The sequence below is a fragment of the Oncorhynchus mykiss genome, chromosome 1 (genome assembly GCF_013265735.2).
Source record: "Oncorhynchus mykiss isolate Arlee chromosome 1, USDA_OmykA_1.1, whole genome shotgun sequence".
In the NCBI taxonomy this organism is placed as follows: Eukaryota; Metazoa; Chordata; class Actinopteri; order Salmoniformes; family Salmonidae; genus Oncorhynchus; species Oncorhynchus mykiss.
Genome location: NC_048565.1, coordinates 39,064,602 through 39,086,097, shown reverse-complemented (window position 1 = coordinate 39,086,097; position 21,496 = coordinate 39,064,602). Strand labels below are relative to the sequence as shown.

Genomic DNA, 21,496 nt, shown 5'->3' with positions numbered 1-21,496 from the left:
GTGGAGAAAGGGGTGAACACATAACAAAACAAAGGGCAGGACAACATTGTTGTAGTCATACAGCAGGACTCCCTCAATAGATCAGCGATTTTGGGCTCCTAAACTGAGGTAGATGATGATTTGATGATGGTGATGCCAGATGATGGTAATGCAGTTGGCTTGATGCTATCCTCGGCCACTCTGTAGCCTGTGATGCCAGGTGATTGGAGTTGTTTTACTGGCCCTGATGTCATTCTTAGCTCAGGCTCTCTTTAGCCTGGACTTCGTAGTCCTCCACAGCTAACATGTAGCACCCACTTGGGTAATGCCTCTGCTGCTGCTACAGTGAAAAAAAAGCCCATACCACACATCAGTCCAGAGCAGTGGTCATCCTCACTGCCATGGTTATGTGATTAGGACATTTGGCTCCATTAGGACATTAGGACATTTGGCTCCATTTGGCTCCATCTCCAGAACATTTCCTGAGCTTTTAAGATGCAGTTAGGTCTAATTGATCATGAAGCAGTTGGTGTTGAGATGCATCTTTTAAGTTATGAGAGCTGTTCTTGACTATTTCAGCCAGAAGTATGTATATCAGGCTGTGCTGTAATCTATGCAGTTCTGTTCATTGAATGCCAAAGGTGAATCAAATTCATTTTACGTTAAGTTTCAGTCTCTGTCAAATACATTTTGTTATACAGTTCTATCTCATTTTCTGGTTGTGCTCTTGTTCCAAATGTACTATAATGATTCACTTTTGAATATGGTTATATTATAATGGAATGTGGCTATCTACAGAACATTTCCTGAGTTTTTAAGAAAGATGTTGTTAGTACTGTATACATATGTACAGTAAATGTTTCTGAATATTTTATATAAATTGGTCAACTTTCCAGAAATGCCTTATTTTTACCACTTATGGAGAAGTACAATGTGTGTTTTTCCAGATCACTTCTAGTGAAAGCCTAAATACTATAGACTCAAATGTTTAATTGGTAAATCAAGGAAGTGAAACTCACATAGGTTTGAAACCCTAATGATTTAAGTAAAATGTTGCCTATTTTTGTTATTGTAGGTAATCCAAGGACACAGCCTGCCTCTTGATATATAGTAAGTGAGCAGTAAAAGTTTCATACAGTATGTATCCCAGGCTGTTAATTACAGTTTGGCTATGGGTTGTTGGGGTTTTTCCATAATGACCGTGCACTGACTGGGGACAAGAGGAGGAAGGTGGAGGTCTTGTTTTGTGTGGCGCTACACAGTGTGTGTGTGTGAGATAGTGGGGTTTTCTTTCCTGAGCTGAGTCACACTCTCTCTCTCACACACACACACACACACACACACACACACACACACACACACACACACACACACACACACACACACACACACACACACACACACACACACACACACACTGTAAGACCTTCTGTTCACCTACACATAGCAGCCATAACGTCATGACTGAGTTGGAGAATGTGGTGTGTGGCTGATTGCGACTTAGTGAAAGCATCATGCCACTTACACTGGTGGGCGATTGTGAAACGCTAAGTGTTTGTGTGTTATTGGGGGTGGGTTATTTTTTCTCCCATGATGACAACCTGTCCTCTGTTATACCCATGCAGAGGGAGGGAACAGGAGCAAGGCTTATGTGACAAATAACATTTGATTTGATTTGAAAAAACAAGTTATTTGACTGTCATCCATTCACTGCCTTGGTGAGGATAGTAGAGCGAAACAGATCTGCTTTCACTTTTCTAATGGCACAGCCGTTGTCACAGCCAGGGGATTCTGGGGGAACTCAACCACTGAGTAGGGGGGTTTCCACTGTAGTGGGGAAGTGGAGCGCAACACGGAGGGAAATATTTACAGTGTCATATTCCATCTCTCTGTGTGTGTGTGTTCCTGTGGTACACTGGCAGTGCGTGTCACTGTATCGGTGTGTTTGGTAGCACTGAGCTCATTGTACACTAGTCCCTCTCACACGTCTGACTAGCTCTTGTTCTACTTATGCCAGGAGGAATTTACACAAAGCTTCATAGCACAATATAAAAGGTAAGAGGAACATTTCCTATACAATCTGACTGTTGCTAATGTTATCATGAAGCTGATTTACTGAACACGTTTGTTTTGCTTTATGGCACCATTTGAATTTCAGTTATTTATATACACCTTTATTTAACTAGGCAAGTCAGTTAAGAACAAATTCTTATTTTCAATGATGGCCTAGGAACAGTGGGTTAACTGCCTTGTTCAGGGGCTGAACGACAGATGTTTACCTTGTCAGCTCGGGTATTCGATCTTGCAACCTTTTGGTTACTAGTCCAATGTTCTAACCACTAGGCTACCTGCCACCCCATATACCCATACACCTTACATTTGAACTATTCCTGAACAGAATTATACTGTAGTAGATGTACCTGTGAATGCTCCACTCTCTGTCTCACAACACCACCCCCTTCTCTCTTCCTTTCCCTCCTCTCTTCTTTTATCCCTGTCTCCTTGTTCTCTCAGCCCTCTGTGTCAGTATGAAGGTGTTTGAGGTGGGAGACTCGGTGAGTCGGTTCAGGCTGGCTGAGTCGTGTGTGGGGCTGGCAGGGTGTCTCTGTGTGGCCTACTCTGTGTGGACCCCTTGCTGGCTCAATGACAAGGGACTGTGGACTAATGGCGACAACAGCACCAACACTGACATTGACCAGACCAGGGGCATTATCTTTAACGGTGAGTCAAGAAGCTGCATTGACCGTCAGCGTCCATTTATTTAATACACCCCTGTGTATTCAGGGTGTATTATTGTCAGTGACATGATTACAAATTTTAGTTAATTTAAATCCAGTACGGTAATGCCAGCTGTTCCTAATTCAAAGTGTGTGTTACATTGCACCTAATGGAATGCTACAGGTAGCAGATGTACAAGGAAAAGCTTAACTGTGAGTGTTGATAAAATGTTTAGTTACACTTGAGGTTGGCTTTGTGCATTTGGCCCATTTGGAGTTTTTCCTCAGAACACAGTGAACATGACTTGAGGGGAAACAGCTGAGCAGTAAGATATGCACAATAGGATTGCAGTGATGTGAACAGGTGTGGACTTGCGCCTGTAGCAATCATCCACATTCTCAGAGAACAGGATGAGGCGGAGATGGGGGGATGTTCAATGTTTAGGGCTGAAGGAGTGTGTAAAGTAGGTTATATACACACACACACCAAATTTCTCCAGTGCTGGGCCAAATAAATATCTGATGGTAAAGAAAGAAAAAGTTGAATACAGTACATGCTGCTCCCCTGCTTTATTCCTTCAATACAACTGTATACACACAGCGGCAGCCCCCCCCCCCCCAAATTAGCATTTAGGGCTCCAAACCAGTTTCCTGACAGGTTTATTAGGTTAGCTGATAACGGTGTTTTGTGGCATCTAGGGTGTCTGATTACATCATCTGGCTCTTACTGTTTTTTCTGTTTAGTATGACATCAAAGAATGACAGTGTGAGTGATAGATTAGCAGTCAAATTGACAATACATGCCATTGTGTATTGCCATTGTATTGACAGCCTGTTATTGCCCTCTCCTCTGTGTTGAACTCAGAAATAGCATGCAGATGTAGACAGCTTGAAAATCTTGTCACTGTTTACATATTTTAACCCCTGCCTGTCTTCGTGTGTGTATGTGTGTGTCTTCAGCCCTGGAGGCAGAGCAAGTGTTTGGTGTGCTGTCTTTCTTCATGGCTGTGAGTTCTGGAGCTCTGTGTCTGGTGTTCGCCCTCTGCTGGACGTCCCAGACGGTGCGCTCCTACTCCAACACCCGCTCTCTACTTATGGCAGGCCAGGCCCTCTACCCCACTGTCCTGCTGCTCCTCGTTTTGGGACCCACAGGTCAGTATGGGTCCGGGCCACAGACTTAAAAAGAAGAAAGGGTGCACTTCATGTGTAAAGTATTGGAGCTGGAGCTCTAAGTCCACCTCCAGCTGATGGGGTGGCAGGTAGCCTAGCAGTTAGACAAGCGAGGGTTGCCAGTTTGGAGGGTTGACAGTTCAAAACAAGGGTCCGAATGGAAACATTTGTCAGGAAGTGAGCTGGCAACCGAAAGGTTGCCGGTATCAACTCCTAGATGCCATTGCCTGCTGTTGTGCCCTTGATCAATGACCTGACTGACCTCTCTCTCTAGGATTTTTCTTCCTGCTCAGCTGGTCCCTCTTCACCTACCAGCACTGGGTGGAGATCAATGATGACTTCACCTGCCTGGGCTCCTCCTATTGGATGGGCGCCCTGGGCTGGGCCCTGCTATTGATTGCTCTGCCCGTGGTCTTCCTGGTGGAGCAATGTGTGGTCCCGGACATCCTGACGGACCTCATGAAGGCCAGCGAAGGGTGGCGGCGTGCCTCTGAGATACCGCACGCCAAACGCTCGTTCAGAGAAAGCCATCAACATTGTCAAGAAGACGAGAGTCATGAAGACGTAGAGAGGAGGCTGAAGATGTACATGTCAGTGCACTGAGAGGAGGAATGGAAGACAGAGAATTAGTGAAGCCTTTTCAGGCTCAGAGACTGAGCTGACTGCAGAACTGGACTGGACTGGACATACAGCTGATAGATGTCCTGTTCACACTAGCAGCACCAGGGAGAGAAGCTTCTCGTGCCTGTCTGGATCAGAGACTGACTGCTCTCCTGTAGGAGAACGCTCCCAGACACACTCTGAGAATGTGATATTAGACAAAAATGCCAATGCTGTGATAGTGTTCTTGTCAGTCTTTGTTGTTGTTTGTTGCCAAGCAAGGTTTTCCTTCCTTATAAAGGAAATATTTGTTACAGTAGCGCCCTCATGTGGTGAGTATTACTAAGGTTTGTATGTTGAAAAAAAAATGAAAAAAATGAAATAAATGGGGGGTTGTTCAGATGCAAAGGACCACTTCTTATAGAATTTAGAGGAATTAGGCCTAATTATGTAATATATTCACAAAAGCGGTACATTACAGTTAAACTAATGAACATTCAAAATAGGCCTACGTCTCATTTCAATCTAAGTGTGACTTTGAATATCTTCATAAGTTAAATAAGTGTGTAATACATTCTTGAAGTTGTACATTTTTAAAAACTGATTAATAAATTGCCACTGTTAATGTATTACTGAATTATTTATTAATCCCTTTTAACTATTATCTCCGCCAGACGCCTCTTTTATCAAAGGAGCGTGCACACAAAAAATTACTCAATCTTGCATGAGCCAGTTTTTCTGCAAAGGTTGGTATTTATACATTTTGATCTTGACGAAAAAGTGTGCATATCTCCATGCACAGCTCAGCCCATGCATAACTTCTAGTGGTTGATCAATTGTATTGCAAGCAAATATTATTATTTAATCCAGGCCCTGCAGTGCCTAGCTCCACTCCCTTTACCCAGGCGCTCTCAGTTGTTGACTTCTGTAACTGTAAAAGCCTTGGTTTCATGCATGTTAACATTAGAATCCTCCTCCCTAAGATTGTTTTATTCACTGCTTTTCACACTCTGCCAACCTGGATGTCCTAGCTGTGTCTGAATCCTGGCTTAGGAAGGCCACCAAAACCCCTGAAATTTCCATCCCTCACTATAACATTTTCCGACAAGACAGAACTGCCAAAGGGGGCGGAGTTGCAATCTACTGCAGAGATAGAACTCTGCAGGCTGTCTTACTACCCGGGTCGGTGCCCAAACCATTTGAGCTTCTACTTTTAAAAATCTACCTTTCCAGAAACAAGTCTCTCACCGTTGCCGCTTGCTATAGACCACCTTCTGCCCCCAGCTGTGCCCTGGACACCATATGTGAATTGATTGCCCCCCGTCTATCTTCAGAGCTTATGCTGTTTGGTGACCTAAACTGGGACATTAACACCCAGGCCAGGCTTAACACCCAGGCCATCCTACAATCTAAGCTTGATGCCCTCAATCTCACACAAATGATCAATGAACCTACCAGGTACATCACCCAAATCCGTAAACACGGGCACCCTCATAGATATCATCCTAACATGCTGACCAGACCGGACACGTTGCGTGTGTGAGCATCGCAAAATAAATTTAGAAATCCATGTTATTCATTTATTGCACCCACACTGCTCGCGCCCGCCAACGAGTGTCTGCGTTGCCAAGGACTAAAATAGAAGTCAATCCTATTTCTGACGCAGATTGCGCTGGAAGTCCTGCCTCTCCCATCTCCTCATTGGTTTATAGAAGCAGGTACCCACGTGCCATCTCCTCATTGGTTATACCAACGTAGGTGATTGAAAGACGAACTGTTTTGTCGGTTGTCGTGGTTAAAGTGTAGATGCCAATCACCATATAAGTTTAAAGATGAAAAAGCCTGGAAGGAGGAGAGATGACTAGAAACGAATCGGTTGTCCGTTTTATGTGTGGATTAATTGTGCATTTCAGGTAAAATAACAACTCAAATGTTTATATCCCAGGACAAATTACCTAGCAACAGCAAGCTAGCTCAATAGGACAAATTGGCTAGCAAGTGCAAGCTAACTAGCTAAATTACCATACATGTTTAATGCTTTTCGACCTGTCCCCAAATGAATGTCATTGGTTCAGAGTTTGTTTTGATATTTTAACCTGTGTGTCGTGATCGCGTTTGGTGTAGGGGGACAAAATAAAGTTATGCACAATAACGCACAATGGCGCACGTGCGCAGCCGGTTTGGGTTCCGTGTAACCAACCTACCCTCCAAATACACCTCCGCTGTCTTCAACCAGGATCTCAGCGATCACTGCCTCATTGCCTACGTCTGTAATGGGTCTGCGGTCAAACGACCACCCCTCATCACTGTCAAACGCTCCTTAAAACACTTCAGCGAGCAGGCCTTTCTAATCGACCTGGCCCAGGTATCCTGGAAGGATATTGACCTCATTCCGTCAGTAGAGGATGCCGGGTTATTCCTTCAAAACTTTCCTCACCATCTTAAATAAGCGTGCCCCATTCAAAAAATGTAGAACCAGGAACAGATATGGTTCACTCCTGACCTGACTGCCCTTGACCAGCACAAAAACATCCTTTGGCGTACTGCATTAGCATCGAACAGCCCCTGCGATATGCAACTTTTCGGGGAAATGAGGAACAAATATACACAGGCAGTTAGGAAAGCAAAGGCTAGCTTTTTCAAACATAAATTTGCATCCTGTAGCACAAACTCCAAAAAGTTTTGGGACACTGTAAAGTCCATGGAGAATAAAAGCCCACTGCACTGTGGCTAGGAAATACTGTCACCATCGATAAATCCGCGATAATCAGGAATTTCAATAAGCATTTTTCTATGGCTGGCAATGATTTCCACCTGGCTATCCCTACCCCGGTCAACAGACCTGCACCCCCCACAGCAACTTGCCCAAGCCTCCCCATTTCTCCTTCACCCAAATCCACATAGCTGATGTTCTGAAAGAGCTGCAAAATCTGGACTCCTACAAATCAGCCGGGCTAGACAATCTGGACCATCCCTTTCTAAAATTATCCGTCAAAATTGTTGAAACCCCTATTACTAGCCTGTTCAAACACTCTTTCGTATCGTCTGAGATCCCCAAAGATTGAAAAGCTGCTGCGGTCATCCCCCTCTTCAAAGGGGGAGACACTCTAGACCCAAACTGCTACAGACCTATATCCATCCTACCCTGCCTTTCTAAGGTCTTCGAAAGCCAAGTTAACAAACAGATCACCGACCATTTTGAATCCCAGCGTACCTTCTCCGCTATGCAATCTGGTTTTCGAGCTGGTCATGGGTGCACCTCAGCCACGCTCAAGGTCCTAAACGATATCATAACCACCATGGATAAGAGACAATACTGTGCAGCTGTTTTCATCGACCTGGCCAAGGCTTTCGACTCTGTCAATCAAGACATTCTTATCAGCAGACTCAACAGCCTTGGTTTCTCAAATGACTGACTCGCCTGGTTCACCAACTACTCCTCAGACAGAGTTCAGTGTGTCAAATCGGAGGGCCTGTTGTCCGGACCTCTGGCAGTCTCTATGGGGGTGCCACAGGGTTCAATTCTCGGGCCATCTCTTTTCTCTGTATAAATCAATGATGTCGCTCTTGCTGCTGGTGATTCTCTGATCCACCTCTACGCAGACGACACCATTCTGTATACTTTTGGCCCTTCTTTGGACACTGTATTAACTAACCTCCAGACGAGCTTCAATGCCATGCAACTCTCCTTAAATGCAAGTAAAACTAAATGCATGCTCTTCAACCGATCGCCGCATGCACCTGCCCACCCGTCCAGCATCACTACTCTGGACGGTTCTGACTTAGAATATGTTGACAGCTACAAATTCCTAGGTGTCTGGCTAGACTGTAAACCCTCTCCTTCCAGACTCACATTAAGCATCTCCAATCCAAAGTTAAATCTAGAATCGGCTTCCTATTTCGCAACAAAGCAATCTTCACTCATGCTGCCAAACATACCCTCGTAAAACTGACTATCCTTGACTTCGGTGATGTAATTTACAAAATAGCCTTTGACACTCTACTCAGCAAATTGGATGCAGTCTATCACATTGCTATCTGTTTGTCACCAAAGCCCCATATACTACCCACCATTGTGACCAGTATACTCTCGTTGGCTGGCCCTCTCTTAATATTCGTCGCAAAACCCACTGGCTCAAGGTCATCTATAAGTCTTTGCTAGGTAAAGCCCCACATTATCTCAGCTCACTGGTCACCATAGCAGCACCCACCTGTGCTCCAGCAGGTATACTTCACTGGTCACCCCCAAAGCCAATTCCTCCTTTGGCTGCCTTTCCTTCCAGTTCTCTGCTGCTAATGACTGGAATGAATTGCAAAAATCACTGAAGCTGGAGACTCAGTTGTTTGAGTTGTTTGATACACGGGAATTATTATAATGGTGGGCTAATAAAAACCTTCAAATGTAGGCCTAATTATAAAACAGATTAATTTGCTGTTGGTAAGGACATCGCATACCAACATGTAGCCTAATATTGTCATGCACGTGATTGAGGACCCAAAAGCGGTTTAACAAAAACAGAGTTCTTTAATGTCGAAACACAGGTAAGACATAGATCCTCTTCAAATGGATATGATGGCAAAATAAACAACCCGCAGAGAGGGCGACAAATGAAACATAAAGTCCTTCTGAATATCACAGAAGAGATCCCCTTCTAGCAGCAGAGGAGAATAGCTGGGTTAGAGTCCTCTTCTAGCAGCAGAGGGGATTAGCTGGGTTGTAGAGGACAGAGGTACCTGATCACACGTAGCCTCAGATGAACAGGCAGATTCCGACAGGACAGGACAAGGTTGAAGCAAACAAGACGATAGTTTGGTTCTGGCATGAGAAACTCAAACGAGAATCTGACAAAGACAGAAGCAGGAACAGAGAGAGAAATAGAGACCCAATCAGAGGGAAAAAGGGAACAGGTGGGAAAAGGGTGAACGAGGTAGTTAGAGAAGACAAGGAACAGCTGGATGGAAGGAGGGGAAGAGAAGGCAACCCAATACGACCAGCAGAGGGAGACAGGGTGAAGAGAAAGAACAGGAACAAGACACAACATGACAATACATGACAAATATGTTTATTTACTTTAATGAAATGCCTAAATCATAATTATATTACAGGATATACTATCTTAAATCAAATTGTATTAGTCACATGCACGAATACAACAGGTGAACCTTAGTGAAATGCTTACTTACATACAAGCCTCTAACCGACAACGCAGTTAAAAAAAATACGGATAAGAATAAAATATATAAAAAGTAACAAGTAATTAAAGAGGAGCAGTAAAAAAATAACTATATATACAGGGGGGTGCCGGTACAGTGTCAATGTGCGGGGGCACCGGTTAGTTGAGGAAGTATGTACATGTAGGTAGAGTTAATTAAAGTGATTAGGCATAGATGACAACAGAGAGCGGCAGTGGTGTGGAGAGGGGAGGGGAGGGGAGGGGCAATGTGAATAGTCTGGGTAGCCGTTTGACTAGATGTTCAGGAGTCTTATGGCTTGGTGGTAAAAGCTTTTTAGAAGCCTCTTGGACCAAGACATGGCGCTCCGGTACCTCTTGCCGTGTGATAGCAGCGAGAACAGTCTATGACTAGGGTGGCTGGAGTCTTTGATCATTTTTAGGACCTTCCTCTGACACCGACTGGTAAAGAGGTCCTGGATGGCAGGAAGCTTGGCCAGTGATGTACTTGGCCATTCGCACTAGCCTCTGTAGTGCCTTGCGGTCGGATGCCGAGCAGTTGCCATACCAGGCAGTGATGCAACCAATCAGGATGCTCTCGACGGTGCAGCTGTAGAGCCTTTTGAGGATCTGGGGACCCATGCCAAATCTTTTCAGTCTCCTGAGGGGGAATAGGTTTTGTCGTGCTCGCTTCACAACTGGCATGGTGTGCTTGGACCATGTTAGTTTGTTGGTGATGTGGACACCAAGGAACTTGAAGCTTTCAACCTGCTCCACTGCAGCCCCGTCAATGAGAATGCTCGGTCCTCTTTTTCCTGTAGTCCACAATCATCTCCTTTGTCTTGATCACGTTGAGGGAGAGGTTGTTGCTCTGGCACCACACGGCCAGGTCTCTGACCTCCTCCCTATAGGCTGTCTCATTGTTGTCGGTGATCAGGCCTACCACTGTTGTGTCTTCAGCAAATGTAATGATGGTGTTGGAGTCGTGCCAGGCAGTGCAGTCTATCTTTTTATGACATGACTGATTTATTCTTTCCACATCATAAATTAGACTACCATTTATCCAATGGGCATTCAATAGCCAAGCATGCTCAAAAATAAATAGATGGTAGCCTATTTAAAATATTTGACAGTATGGGTAAGCTACAGTGGGCTAGGCATATTGCTGTGCGATAGGAGTGAGACATCATAACCTATTTATACTCAGAGCCATACCAAGGCAGGCGATGGAGTCTAGCAGAATGCACAGCCGGTGTTTGGAACACAATAGATGACATGCAAAATATTGAAACATTCTGCCTACACCTCTACAGATGTTTGATAAAATTTGTCAGTGCACTTTCTTTTAGAAACTGTCATGGCCCAGTGTCAACATCTCCAAATTCTACAGCAAATTAGGTGTTTTTGTTACCATAAAAGGGCGTTTTCCATGCTTGGTTGAAACGCTAGTTCACAAGCGCACAAATAAAGTATGATCTCAATTGGTTGCTTGCTTCCTCTCCTCTGTCCATTTCTCACCTCTTTTTGAAAAAGGACAAAGGTAATCAAGGAGCGGAGGCAAGGAGAGGACACATGGAAATGCGCTTGTATGGGAGAATCTCAATTGGTTTTCCTCGCCTCTTTTTAAAAAAGGTCAAAGGTAATTGGAGGCGTGGAGAGGAAACGGTGAAACAAATGAGCTTGGGTGAAATTAGACTCTCCTTCTCTACTTGAACGTCAACAGGCAAATTATGTTTTCAGGGGTGGAATACCAAAATAAATGTGTGTAAACTGTTAGTTGTACAATAAATTGTAAAGATAAAAGGATAAGTAGTGTATCGTTGTATATGCCTGTCTCCGTAACACTTCATTTAAGGGGTCCAGTGTAATTAGGCCTACATGTGTAAATACATGTGTAATTACACTTTCCTTCCATTGAAAGGAAACATGACGCCACACATACAGTAGTTGGCAATTAGCTGATTGAAACTGAAGCCAACTTTACCACGGTTGCACCTGAGCTCAATTTTGAGTCTAGTAGCAAAGGGTCTGAATACTTACAGTAAGTTAATAAGGTATCTGTTGTTTTTTTTTATACATTTGCAAACATTTCTAAAAAGCTGTTTTTATGGGGTATTGTGTGTAGATTGCTGGAAAAAAAAAAAGTCATACATTTTAGGTTAAGGCGTGTGTGTGTGTGTGTGTGTGTGTGTGTGTGTGTGTGTGTGTGTCTTTTCACAGTCCCCGCTGTTCCATAAGATGCATTTTTATCAGTTTTCTTTCAATCTGATTCTACTCCTTGCATCAGCTTCCTGATGTGGAAAAGAGTTCCATGTAGTTATGGCTTTATCTAGTACTGTGTGCCTCCCATAGTCTTTTCTGGACTACGGGATTGTGAAGAGACCTCTGGTGGCATGTCTTGTGGGGTATGCATGGGTGTCTGAGCTGTGGGCTAGTACTTTAATAAACAGACAGCTCGTGTATTCAGCTTGTCAACACTTTGTACAAAACAAGTAGTGATACAGTCAATCTCTCCTCCACTTTGAGCCACGAGAGATTGACATGCATATCATTCATGTTAGCTCCACATGTACATTTAAGGTACATGTTCTGACCCAATTGTAATTTTCATAAGTCCTTCTTTGTGGCACATGACCACACGACTGAACAGTAGTCCAGGTGTGACAACAAGTGCCTGTAGGACCTGCCTTGTTGATAAAAAATAAGAAGGCAGATCAACGCTTTATTGTAGACTGACTTCTCCCCATCTTAGCTACTGTAGTGTGAATATGTTTTGACCATGACAGTTTACAATTTAGGGTTACTTCAAGCAGTTTAATCACCTCAAGCTCAATTTCCACAGTTTTCATTACAAGATTTAGTTGAGGTTTAGAGTTTAGTGAATTATTTGTCTCTAACACAATGCTTTTAGTTTTTGAAATATTTATGACTAACGCATTTCTTGCCACCCATTCTGAAACTAACTGCAGCTCTTTGTTAAGTCCTGTAGTCATTTCAGTCACTGTCTGCTGGCTGTTGTATAGTGTTGAGTCATCCACATACATAGACACACTGGCTTTACTCAAAGCCAGTGGCATGTTCTTAGTAAAGATTGAAAAAGGTAAGGGGCCTAGACAGCTGCCCCGGGGAATTCCTGATTCTACCTGGATTATGTCAGAGAGGCTTCCATTAAAGAACACCCTCTGTGTTCCGTTAGACAGGTAACTCTTTATCCACAATATAGAAGGGGATGTAAAGCCATAACACATACGTTTTTCCAGCAGCAGACTATGATCGATAATGTCAAAAGCCGCACTAAGGTATAACAAAACAGCCCCCACAATCTTTTCATCATCAATTTCTCTCAGCCATTTGAGCCAGTAAAGGGGGCTTTACTTTTCTTAGGTCGAGGAATGACTTTTGCTTCCCTCCAGGCCTGAGGTCACCCACTTTCTTGTAGGCTTAAATGGAAGATATGGCAAATAGGAGTGGCAATATTTTCTGCTATTATCCTCAGTAATTTTCCATCCAAGTTGTCAGACCCCGGTGGCTTGTCATTGTTGATAGACAACAATAATTGTATGCAGGCCATGGAAAAACTGGGACATTTTCAGCTTCTAGGAATTGTGTACAGATCCTTGTGCCATGGGGCTGTGTATTATCATGCTGAAACATGAGGTGATGGCAGCGGATGAATGGTACGACAATGGGCCTCAGGAGCTTGTCACGGTATCACTATGCATTAAAATAACCATTGATAAAATAAAGTTGTGTTCATTGTCCCCAGCTTCTGACCATAACCATGGGGCATGCTGTTCACAACGTTGACATTAGCAAGCCGATGACTCACACAATGCCATACACGCTGTCTGCCATCTGCCCGGTACAGTTGAAACCAGGATTAATCCATGAAAAGCACACTTCTCCAGCATGTCAGTGGCAATCGAAGGTGAGCATTTGCCCACTGAAGTCGGTTACGATGCCGAACTGCAGTCCGGTCAAGACCCTGGTAAGGACGACGAGCATGCAGATGAGCTTCCCTGAGATGGTTTCTGACAGTTTGTGCAGAAATTCTTCAGTTATGCAAACCCACAGTTTCATCAGATGTTTTTATTTTTTATTTATTTAACTAGGCAAGCCAGTTAAGAACAAATTCTTATTTACAATGACACCCTACCGGGGAATAGTAGGTTAACTGCCTTGTTCAAGGGCAGAACGTCAGATTTTTAGCATGTCAGGTCGGGGATTCAACCCAGCAACCTTACGGTTAGTGGCCCAACACTCTAACCACTAGGCTACCTACCACCCATGTTTCAGACGATCCCGGATGTGAAGTAGCCGGATGTGGAGGTCCTAGGCTGGCGTGGTTACATGTGGTTGTGAGGCCTGTTGGAAGTACTGCCAAATTCTCTAAAACGACGGAGGTGGCTTATGGTAGAGAAATTAGCATTCAATTCTCTGGAAACAGCTCTGGTGGACATTCCTGCAGTCGGCATGCCGATTGCACACTCCCTCAAAACTTGAGACATCTGTGGCATTGTGCTGTGTGACATAACTGCACATTTTAGTGGCCTTTTATTGCCCCCAGCACAAGGTGAACCTGTGTAATGATCATGCTGTTTAATCAGCTTCTTGATATGCCACACCTGTCAGGTGGAAGGATTTTCTTGGCAAATGAGAAATGCTCAATATCAGGTATGTAAACAAATTTGTGCACAAAATTTGAGAGAAATAAGCTTTTGGTGCATATGGAACATTTCTGGGATCTTTTATTTCAGCTTATGAATCATGGGACCAACTCTTTACATATTGCATTTATATTTTTGTTCAGTGTATTTAACCTACCTTTTTCTTCATTACCCACCCTAACTCATAAAGTCTGTTAACTTACATTTAAACGTCTGAAGGGGTAATTGGGTACTTGGCTTACTTTATTTCTCAATACCTTAAAACCCCCCAAAAATATGCTGCTTAAGAGATTTCTTAGGTAAGGCTGCCACTCACCGTCATGCTGAAATGATAGTGAAGGGATGGGGTGGGATTCCCTGTCAGTCCTGCTAGGGCTGTGGCGGTCATGAAAAGTGTTTATGACTTGCAAATAACTGCTGGTCTCCCAGTAATTGACCATTAATTAATATAAACAAGTAGCCAACAAGCCACTGATGCGGACCTTTGGAACATCTACATTTAAAATAGTCTATTAAATCCATTTAATATAGCCTACTCCATCACAATAAATGATTTCTTTTAGACAGGTCTAAAGAGACATTATCATATAAAGAAAATGTAGCTGTCACGCCCTGACCGTAGAGAGCTTTTTATGTGATTTGGGTGGGCATTCTATGTTCTTTTTCTATGTGTTTGTATTTCTTTGTTTTGGCTGGGTATGGTTCTCAATCAGGGACAGCTGTCTATCGTTGTCTCTGATTGAGAACCATACTTAGCTAGCTTTTTCCAACAGGGTTTTTTGTGGGTAGTTGTTTTCCGTATTAGTGTTTGCATCTTACGGGACTGTTTCGGTTTAATTTATTATCTTGTTATTTTTGTATTTAGTGTTCAGTTCAATAAAGAAATATGAACACTTACCACGCTGCGCTTTGGTCCGACTACAGTTCCTCATCCGACGACGAAAGTCGTGACAGTAGCCTACTTCAGAAGAACAGAATAGAATATTTTGAGTCGTCCTTATGTTAGGCCCTGTTCTGGCTATGCCACATGGCTGTGGGATACACTAGTTTATTTAGCAGGCAAGATTTACTTATAATTCCTATGGCATTATTTATATTCTTATATTTGAAAAACAATACTATTGAACATAGCTGAATAAAATAGGAAGGCTATTTTTCCCAAACGTTTTCCGAGGGAAGTCCGCACATACGTCTATTCTGTGTTGAGCTTTTATATGCTTAATTTAGAGTTATTTATGCAACTTTATTTGTGATACAAACGTTCTATGGCTGCATGATGCAACTCCCATGGGACATTTTTCAAATCATCATTATAGGAAAGCTCTCTGCTCAGTTTTTTTGTGAAGGCTGCACACACTTCATCACTTTCTCATTCTCAATTGGACAAGCACTTGATAATATTCTCACCCTTCAGAATATTCTTAATTTAAAATGGTATTTAATCGGGTGTTTACATATAGCCTACTAATATGTGTGGAATTATTTTTAACTTGGAATGGCTCGCAAAAAAATATCATATCATCCATAGCCTGCACTTGAAGAGCGAATGGAGGTTACGTGCTGTTACCGTTTTAATATGCCAGCTAGGCTAGGCTACACTGTAAAGCAGATTAATGTTCCTAATTTTAAGAATTTAGCAATAAATATGGCAGCACAAGAAAGCTGGGATCCTCTTTTAAATAGTGGCCAGTCAAAACTCTGTTTTCACACGTGATTGCGCAATGACTGGGTTTATAAGAACATACGGTATGTTTCATTAGGCTCTGTAGGCTATGGGCTCCCCAACTGTGTTCCAGGGGAGTTATTTGGCAACCTTAGATGCGATAAAAAGGCAATATACAGTTGAAGTCGAAAGTTTACATACACCTGAGCCAAATACATTTAAACTCAGTTTTCACAATTCCTGACAAATAATCCTAGTAAAAATTCCCTGTCTTAGGTCAGTTAGGATCACCACTTTATTTTAAGAATGTGAAATGTCAGAATAATAGTAGAGAGTGATTTATTTCAGCTCTTATTTCTTTCATCACATTCCCAGTGGGTCAGAAGTTTACATACACTCAATTAGTATTTGGTAGCATTGCCTTTTAAATTGTTTAACTTGGGTCAAATGTTTCAGGTAGCCTTCCACAAGCTTTCCACAATAAGTTGGGTGAATGTTGGCCCATTTCTCCTGACACAGCTGGTGTAACTGAGTCAAGTATGTAGGCCTCCTTGCTCGCACATGCTTTTTCAGTTCTGCCCACAAATGTTCTATAGGATTGCGGTCAGGGCATTGTGATGGCCACTCCAATACCTTGACTTGTCCTTAAGCCATTTTGCCACAACTTTGGAAGTATGCTTGGGTTCATTGTCCATTTGGAAGTCCCATTTGTGACCAAGCTTTAACTGATGTCTTGAAATGTTGCTTCAATAGATCCACATAATTGTCCTGCCTCGTGATGCTATCTATTTTGTGAAGTGAAGCACACCCACAACATGATATTGCCACCCCCGTGCTTCACGGTTGGGATGGTGTTCTTCAGCTTGCAAGCCTCCCCCTTTTCCTCCAAACATAACGATGGTCATTATGGCCAAACAGTTCTATTTTTGTTTCATTCATCCCCATGTGCATTTGCAAAACGTAGTCTGGCTTTTTCATGGCAGTTTTGGAGCAGTGGCTTCTTCCTTGCCGAGCGGCCTTTCAGGTTATGTCGATAAGGACATCGTCTTACTGTGGATGTAGATACTTTTGTACCCGTTTCCTCCAGCATCTTCACAAGGTCCTTTGCTATTGTTCTGGTATTGATTTGCACTTTTCGCACAAAGTACGTTCATCTCTAGGAGACAGAACGCGTCTCTTCCTGAGCGGTATGATGGCTCTGTGGTTCCAAGGTTGTTTATACTTGTGTACTATTGTTTGTACAGATGAATGTGGTACCTTCAGGCATTTGGAAATTGCTCCCAAGGATGAGGTCTACAATTTTTTCTGAGGTCTTGGATTTATTTTTGATTGTCCCTTGATGTCAAGTAAAGAGGCACTGAGTTTGAAGGTAAGCCTTGAAATACATCCACAGGTACACCTCCAATTGACCCAAATTATGTAAATTAGCCTATCAGAAGCTTCTAAAGCCATGACATAATTTTCTGGAATTTTCCAAGCTGTTTAAAGGCACAGTAAACTTAGTGTATGTGAACATCTGACCCACTGAAATTGTGATACGGTGAATAATAAGTGAAATAATCTGTCTATAAACAGTTGTTGGAAAAATGACTTGCGTCATGCACAAAGTAGATGTCCTAACCGACTTGCCAAAACTATAGCTTGTGAACAAGAAATTTGTGGAGTGGTTGAAAAACGAGTTTTAATGACTCCAACCTAAGTGCATGTAAACTTCTGACTTCAACTCCATATATACACCTGTTCTGAAAGGCCCCAGAGTCTGCAACACCACTCAGCAAGGGGCACCACCAAGCAAGCGGCACCATGAAGACTAAGGAGCACTCCAAATTGTGGAGATGTACAGATCAGGGTTGGGTTATAAAAAAATATCAGAAACTTTGAACATCCCACTGAGCACCATTAAATCCATTATTAAAAAATGGAAAGAATATGTCACCACAACAAATCTGCCAAGAGAGGGCCTCCCACCAAAGCTCATAGACCAGGCAAGGAGAGCATTAATCAGAAAGGCAATAAAGAGACCAAAGATAACCCTGAAGGAGCTGCAAAGCTCCACAGCGGAGATTGGAGCATCTGTCCATAGGACCACTTTAAGCCGTACCCTCCACAGAGCTTGGCTTTATGGAAGTCGCCAGAAAAAAGCCATTGCTTATAGAAGAAAATAAGCAAACACGTTTTGTGTTTGGTTTTCACCAAAAAGCATGTGGGAGACTCCCCATGGAAGAAGGTACTCTGGTCAGATGAGACTAAAACGCTACGTCTGGCGCAAATCCAACAACTCTCATCGTGAAGCATGGTGGTGGCAGCATCATGCTGTGGGGATGTTTTTCATCGGCAGGGACTGGGAAACTGATCAGAATTGAAGGAATGATGGATGGCACTAAATACAGGGAAATTCTTGAGTGAAACCACAAATCAAATCAAATTGTATTGGTCACATACACATACACAATAATTAATGCAGATGTTAATGCGAGTGTAGCGAAATGCTTGTGCTTCTAGTTCCGACCATGCAGTAATATCTAACAAGTGATCTAACAATTTCACAACAACTACCTTATACACACAAGTGTAAAGGAATGAATAAGAATAGGTACATATAAATACATGGATAAGCGATGGTCGTGCGACATAGGCAAGATGCAGTAGGTTGTATAGAGTACAGTATATACATATGAGATGAGTAATGTAGGGTATGTAAACATAGAAAGTGGCATTGTTTAAAGTGACTAGTGATGCATTTATTACATCCAATGTTTTATTATTAAAGTGGCTAGAAATTTGAGTCAATATGTTGGCAGCAGCCACTCAATGTTAGTGATGGCTGTTTAACAGTCTGATGGCTTTGAGATAGAAGCTGTTTTTCAGTCTCTCTGTCCCAGCTTTGATGCACCTGTACTGACCTAACCTTCTGGATGATAACGGGGTGAACAGCCAGTGGCTCGGGTGGTTGTTGTCCTTGATGATTTTTTTGGCCTTCCTGTGACATCGGGTGGTGTTGGTGTCCTGGAGGGCAGGTAGTTTGCCCCGGTGATGCGCTATACAGACCTCACCATCCTCTGCAGAGCCTTGCAGTTGTGGTCAGAGAATTTGCCATACCAGGCGGTAATAAAGCCTGACAGGATTCTCTCGATTGTGCATCTGTAAAACTTTGAGTGTTTTCGGTGACAAGCCGAATTTCTTCAGCCTCCTGAGATTAAAGAGGTGCTGTTGCGCCTTCTTCACCACGCTGTCTGTGTGGGTGGACCATTTCAGTTTGTCTGTGATGTGTATGTCGAGTAACTTAAAAAACTTTCCACCTTCTCCACTACTGTCCCGTCAATGTGGATAGGGGGGTGCTCCATCTGCTGTTTACTGAAGTCCACGATCATCTCCTTTGTTTTGTTGACGTTGAGTGTGAGGTTTTTTTCCTGACACCACACTCAGAGGGCCCTCACCTCCTCCCTGTAGGCCGTCGCGTTGTTGTTGGTAATTAAGCCACCCCTGTAGTGTCGTCTGCAAACTTTATGATTGAGTTGGAGGCGTGCATGGCCACGCATTCATGGGTGAACAGGGAGTACAGGAGAGGACTGAGCATGCACCCTTGTGGGGCCCCAGTGTTGAGGATCAGCGGGGTGGGGATATTGTTTCCTACCCTCACCACCTGGGGGCGGCCCGTCAGAAAGTCCAGGACCCAGTTGCACAGGGCGGGGTCGAGACCCAGGGTCTAATGAAAAGTTTGGAGGGTGCTATGGTGTTAAATGCTGAGCTGTAATCGATGAACAGCATTCTTACATAGGTATTCCTCTTGTCCAGATGGGTTAGGGCAGTGCGCAGTGCGATTGTGAATGCATCATCTGTGGACCTATTGGGGCGATAAGCAAATTGGGGTGGGTCTAGGGTGTCAAGTAGGGTAGAGGTGATATGATCCTTGACTAGTCTCTCTTAGCACTTCATGATGACGGAAGTGAGTGCTACAAGGCAATAGTCATTTAGCTCAGTTACCTTAGCTTTTAGGGAACAGGAACAATGGTGGCCCTCTTGAAGCATGTGTGAACGGCAGGCTGGGAAAGGGATTGATTGAATATGTCCATAAACACACCAGCCAGCTGGTCTGCGCATGCTCTGAGGATATGGCTAGGGATGCCGTGTGGGCCAGCAGCCTTGCGAGGGTTAACACTTTTAAATGTTTTACTCACGTTGGCTGTGGTGAAGGAGACCCCGCTGGTTTTGGTAGCAGGCATTGTGTCAATGACTCTGTATTGTCCTCCAAGCGAGCAAAGTTGTTTAGTTTGTCTGGGAGCAAGACGTCGGTGTCCGCGACGGGGCTGGTTTTCTTTTTTTAAATCATGTGATTGACTGTAGACCCTGCCACATATGTCTCGTGTCTGAGCTGTTGAATTGCGACTCTACTTTGTCTCTCTATACTGACTCTAAGCTTGCATTGCGGAGGGAATTGCTACACTGTTTGTATTCGGTCATGTTTCCGGTCACCTTGCCATGATTAAAAGCAGTGGTTCGTGCTTTCAGTTTTGCGCGAATGCTGCCATCAAGCCACGGTTTCTGGTTGGGGAAGGTTTTAATAGTCACCGTGGGTACAACATCACCGATGCACTTGCTAATAAACTCGCTCACCGAATCAGCGTATAAACAAATGTTGTTGTCTGAGGCTATCCAGAACATATCCCAGTCCACGTGATCGAAACAATCTTGAAGCGTGGAATAAGATTGGTCGGACCAGCATTGAACAGACGTGAGCACGGGAATTTCCCGTTTTAGTTTCTGTCTATAGGCTGGGAGCAACAAAATGGAGTCATGGTCAGATTTGCCGAAAGGAGGGCGACGGAGGGCTTTGAATTCGCCACGGAAGTTAGAGTAGCAATGATCCAGAATTCTGCCAGCCCGGATCGCACATTCGATATGCTGATCAAATTTAGGGAGCCTTGTTTTCAGATTAGCTTTGTGAAAATCCTTAGCTACAATAAATGCAGCCTCAGGATATGTGGTTTCCAGTTTACATAGAGTCCAATGAAGTTCATTTAGGGCCGTCGAGGTGTCTGCTTTGGGGGGGGGGGGGGGGGGTATACACGGCTGTGATTATAATCGAAGATAATTCTCTTGGTAGATAATGCAGTCGGCATTTGATTGTAAGAAATTCTAGGTCAGGTGAACAAAAGGACTTGAGTTCCTGTATGTTGTTATGATCACACCATGACTTATTAATCATAAGGCATACAGCCCTGCCCTTCTTTTTAGCAGAGAGATGTTTATTTCTGTCTGCGCAATGCGTGAAGAAACCGGGTGGCTGGGAAAAGAGAATGTTACAATCTCGGATGTCTCTCTGGAAGGCAACCCGTGCTTGAAATTCGTCTACCTTGTTGTCAAGAGACTTGACATCGGCGAGTAGTATACTCGGGAACGGTGAGCTATGTGCCCGTAAAAAATAATACATAAAAAAACAAAATACTGAATAGTTTCCTAAGAACGCAAAGTGAGGAGACCATCTCTGTTGGCGCCATGTCATTGTCACCTGTTCTAGGCTTCCAGAGA

General features: G+C 43.5%; 1 protein-coding gene across 1 annotated transcript; it reads left to right on the top strand.

Annotated features, from left to right (window-relative positions):
• Window positions 1-1,779: 1,779 nt before the first annotated feature.
• LOC110522389 lies at window positions 1,780-5,095 on the top strand. Its single transcript, XM_021600757.2, has 4 exons — window positions 1,780-2,034; window positions 2,494-2,700; window positions 3,657-3,848; window positions 4,141-5,095. The coding sequence occupies exons 2-4, from the start codon at window positions 2,508-2,510 to the stop codon at window positions 4,467-4,469; spliced, it is 714 nt and encodes a 237-aa protein (XP_021456432.2). The 5' UTR covers window positions 1,780-2,034; window positions 2,494-2,507; the 3' UTR covers window positions 4,470-5,095.
• Window positions 5,096-21,496: the final 16,401 nt, after the last annotated feature.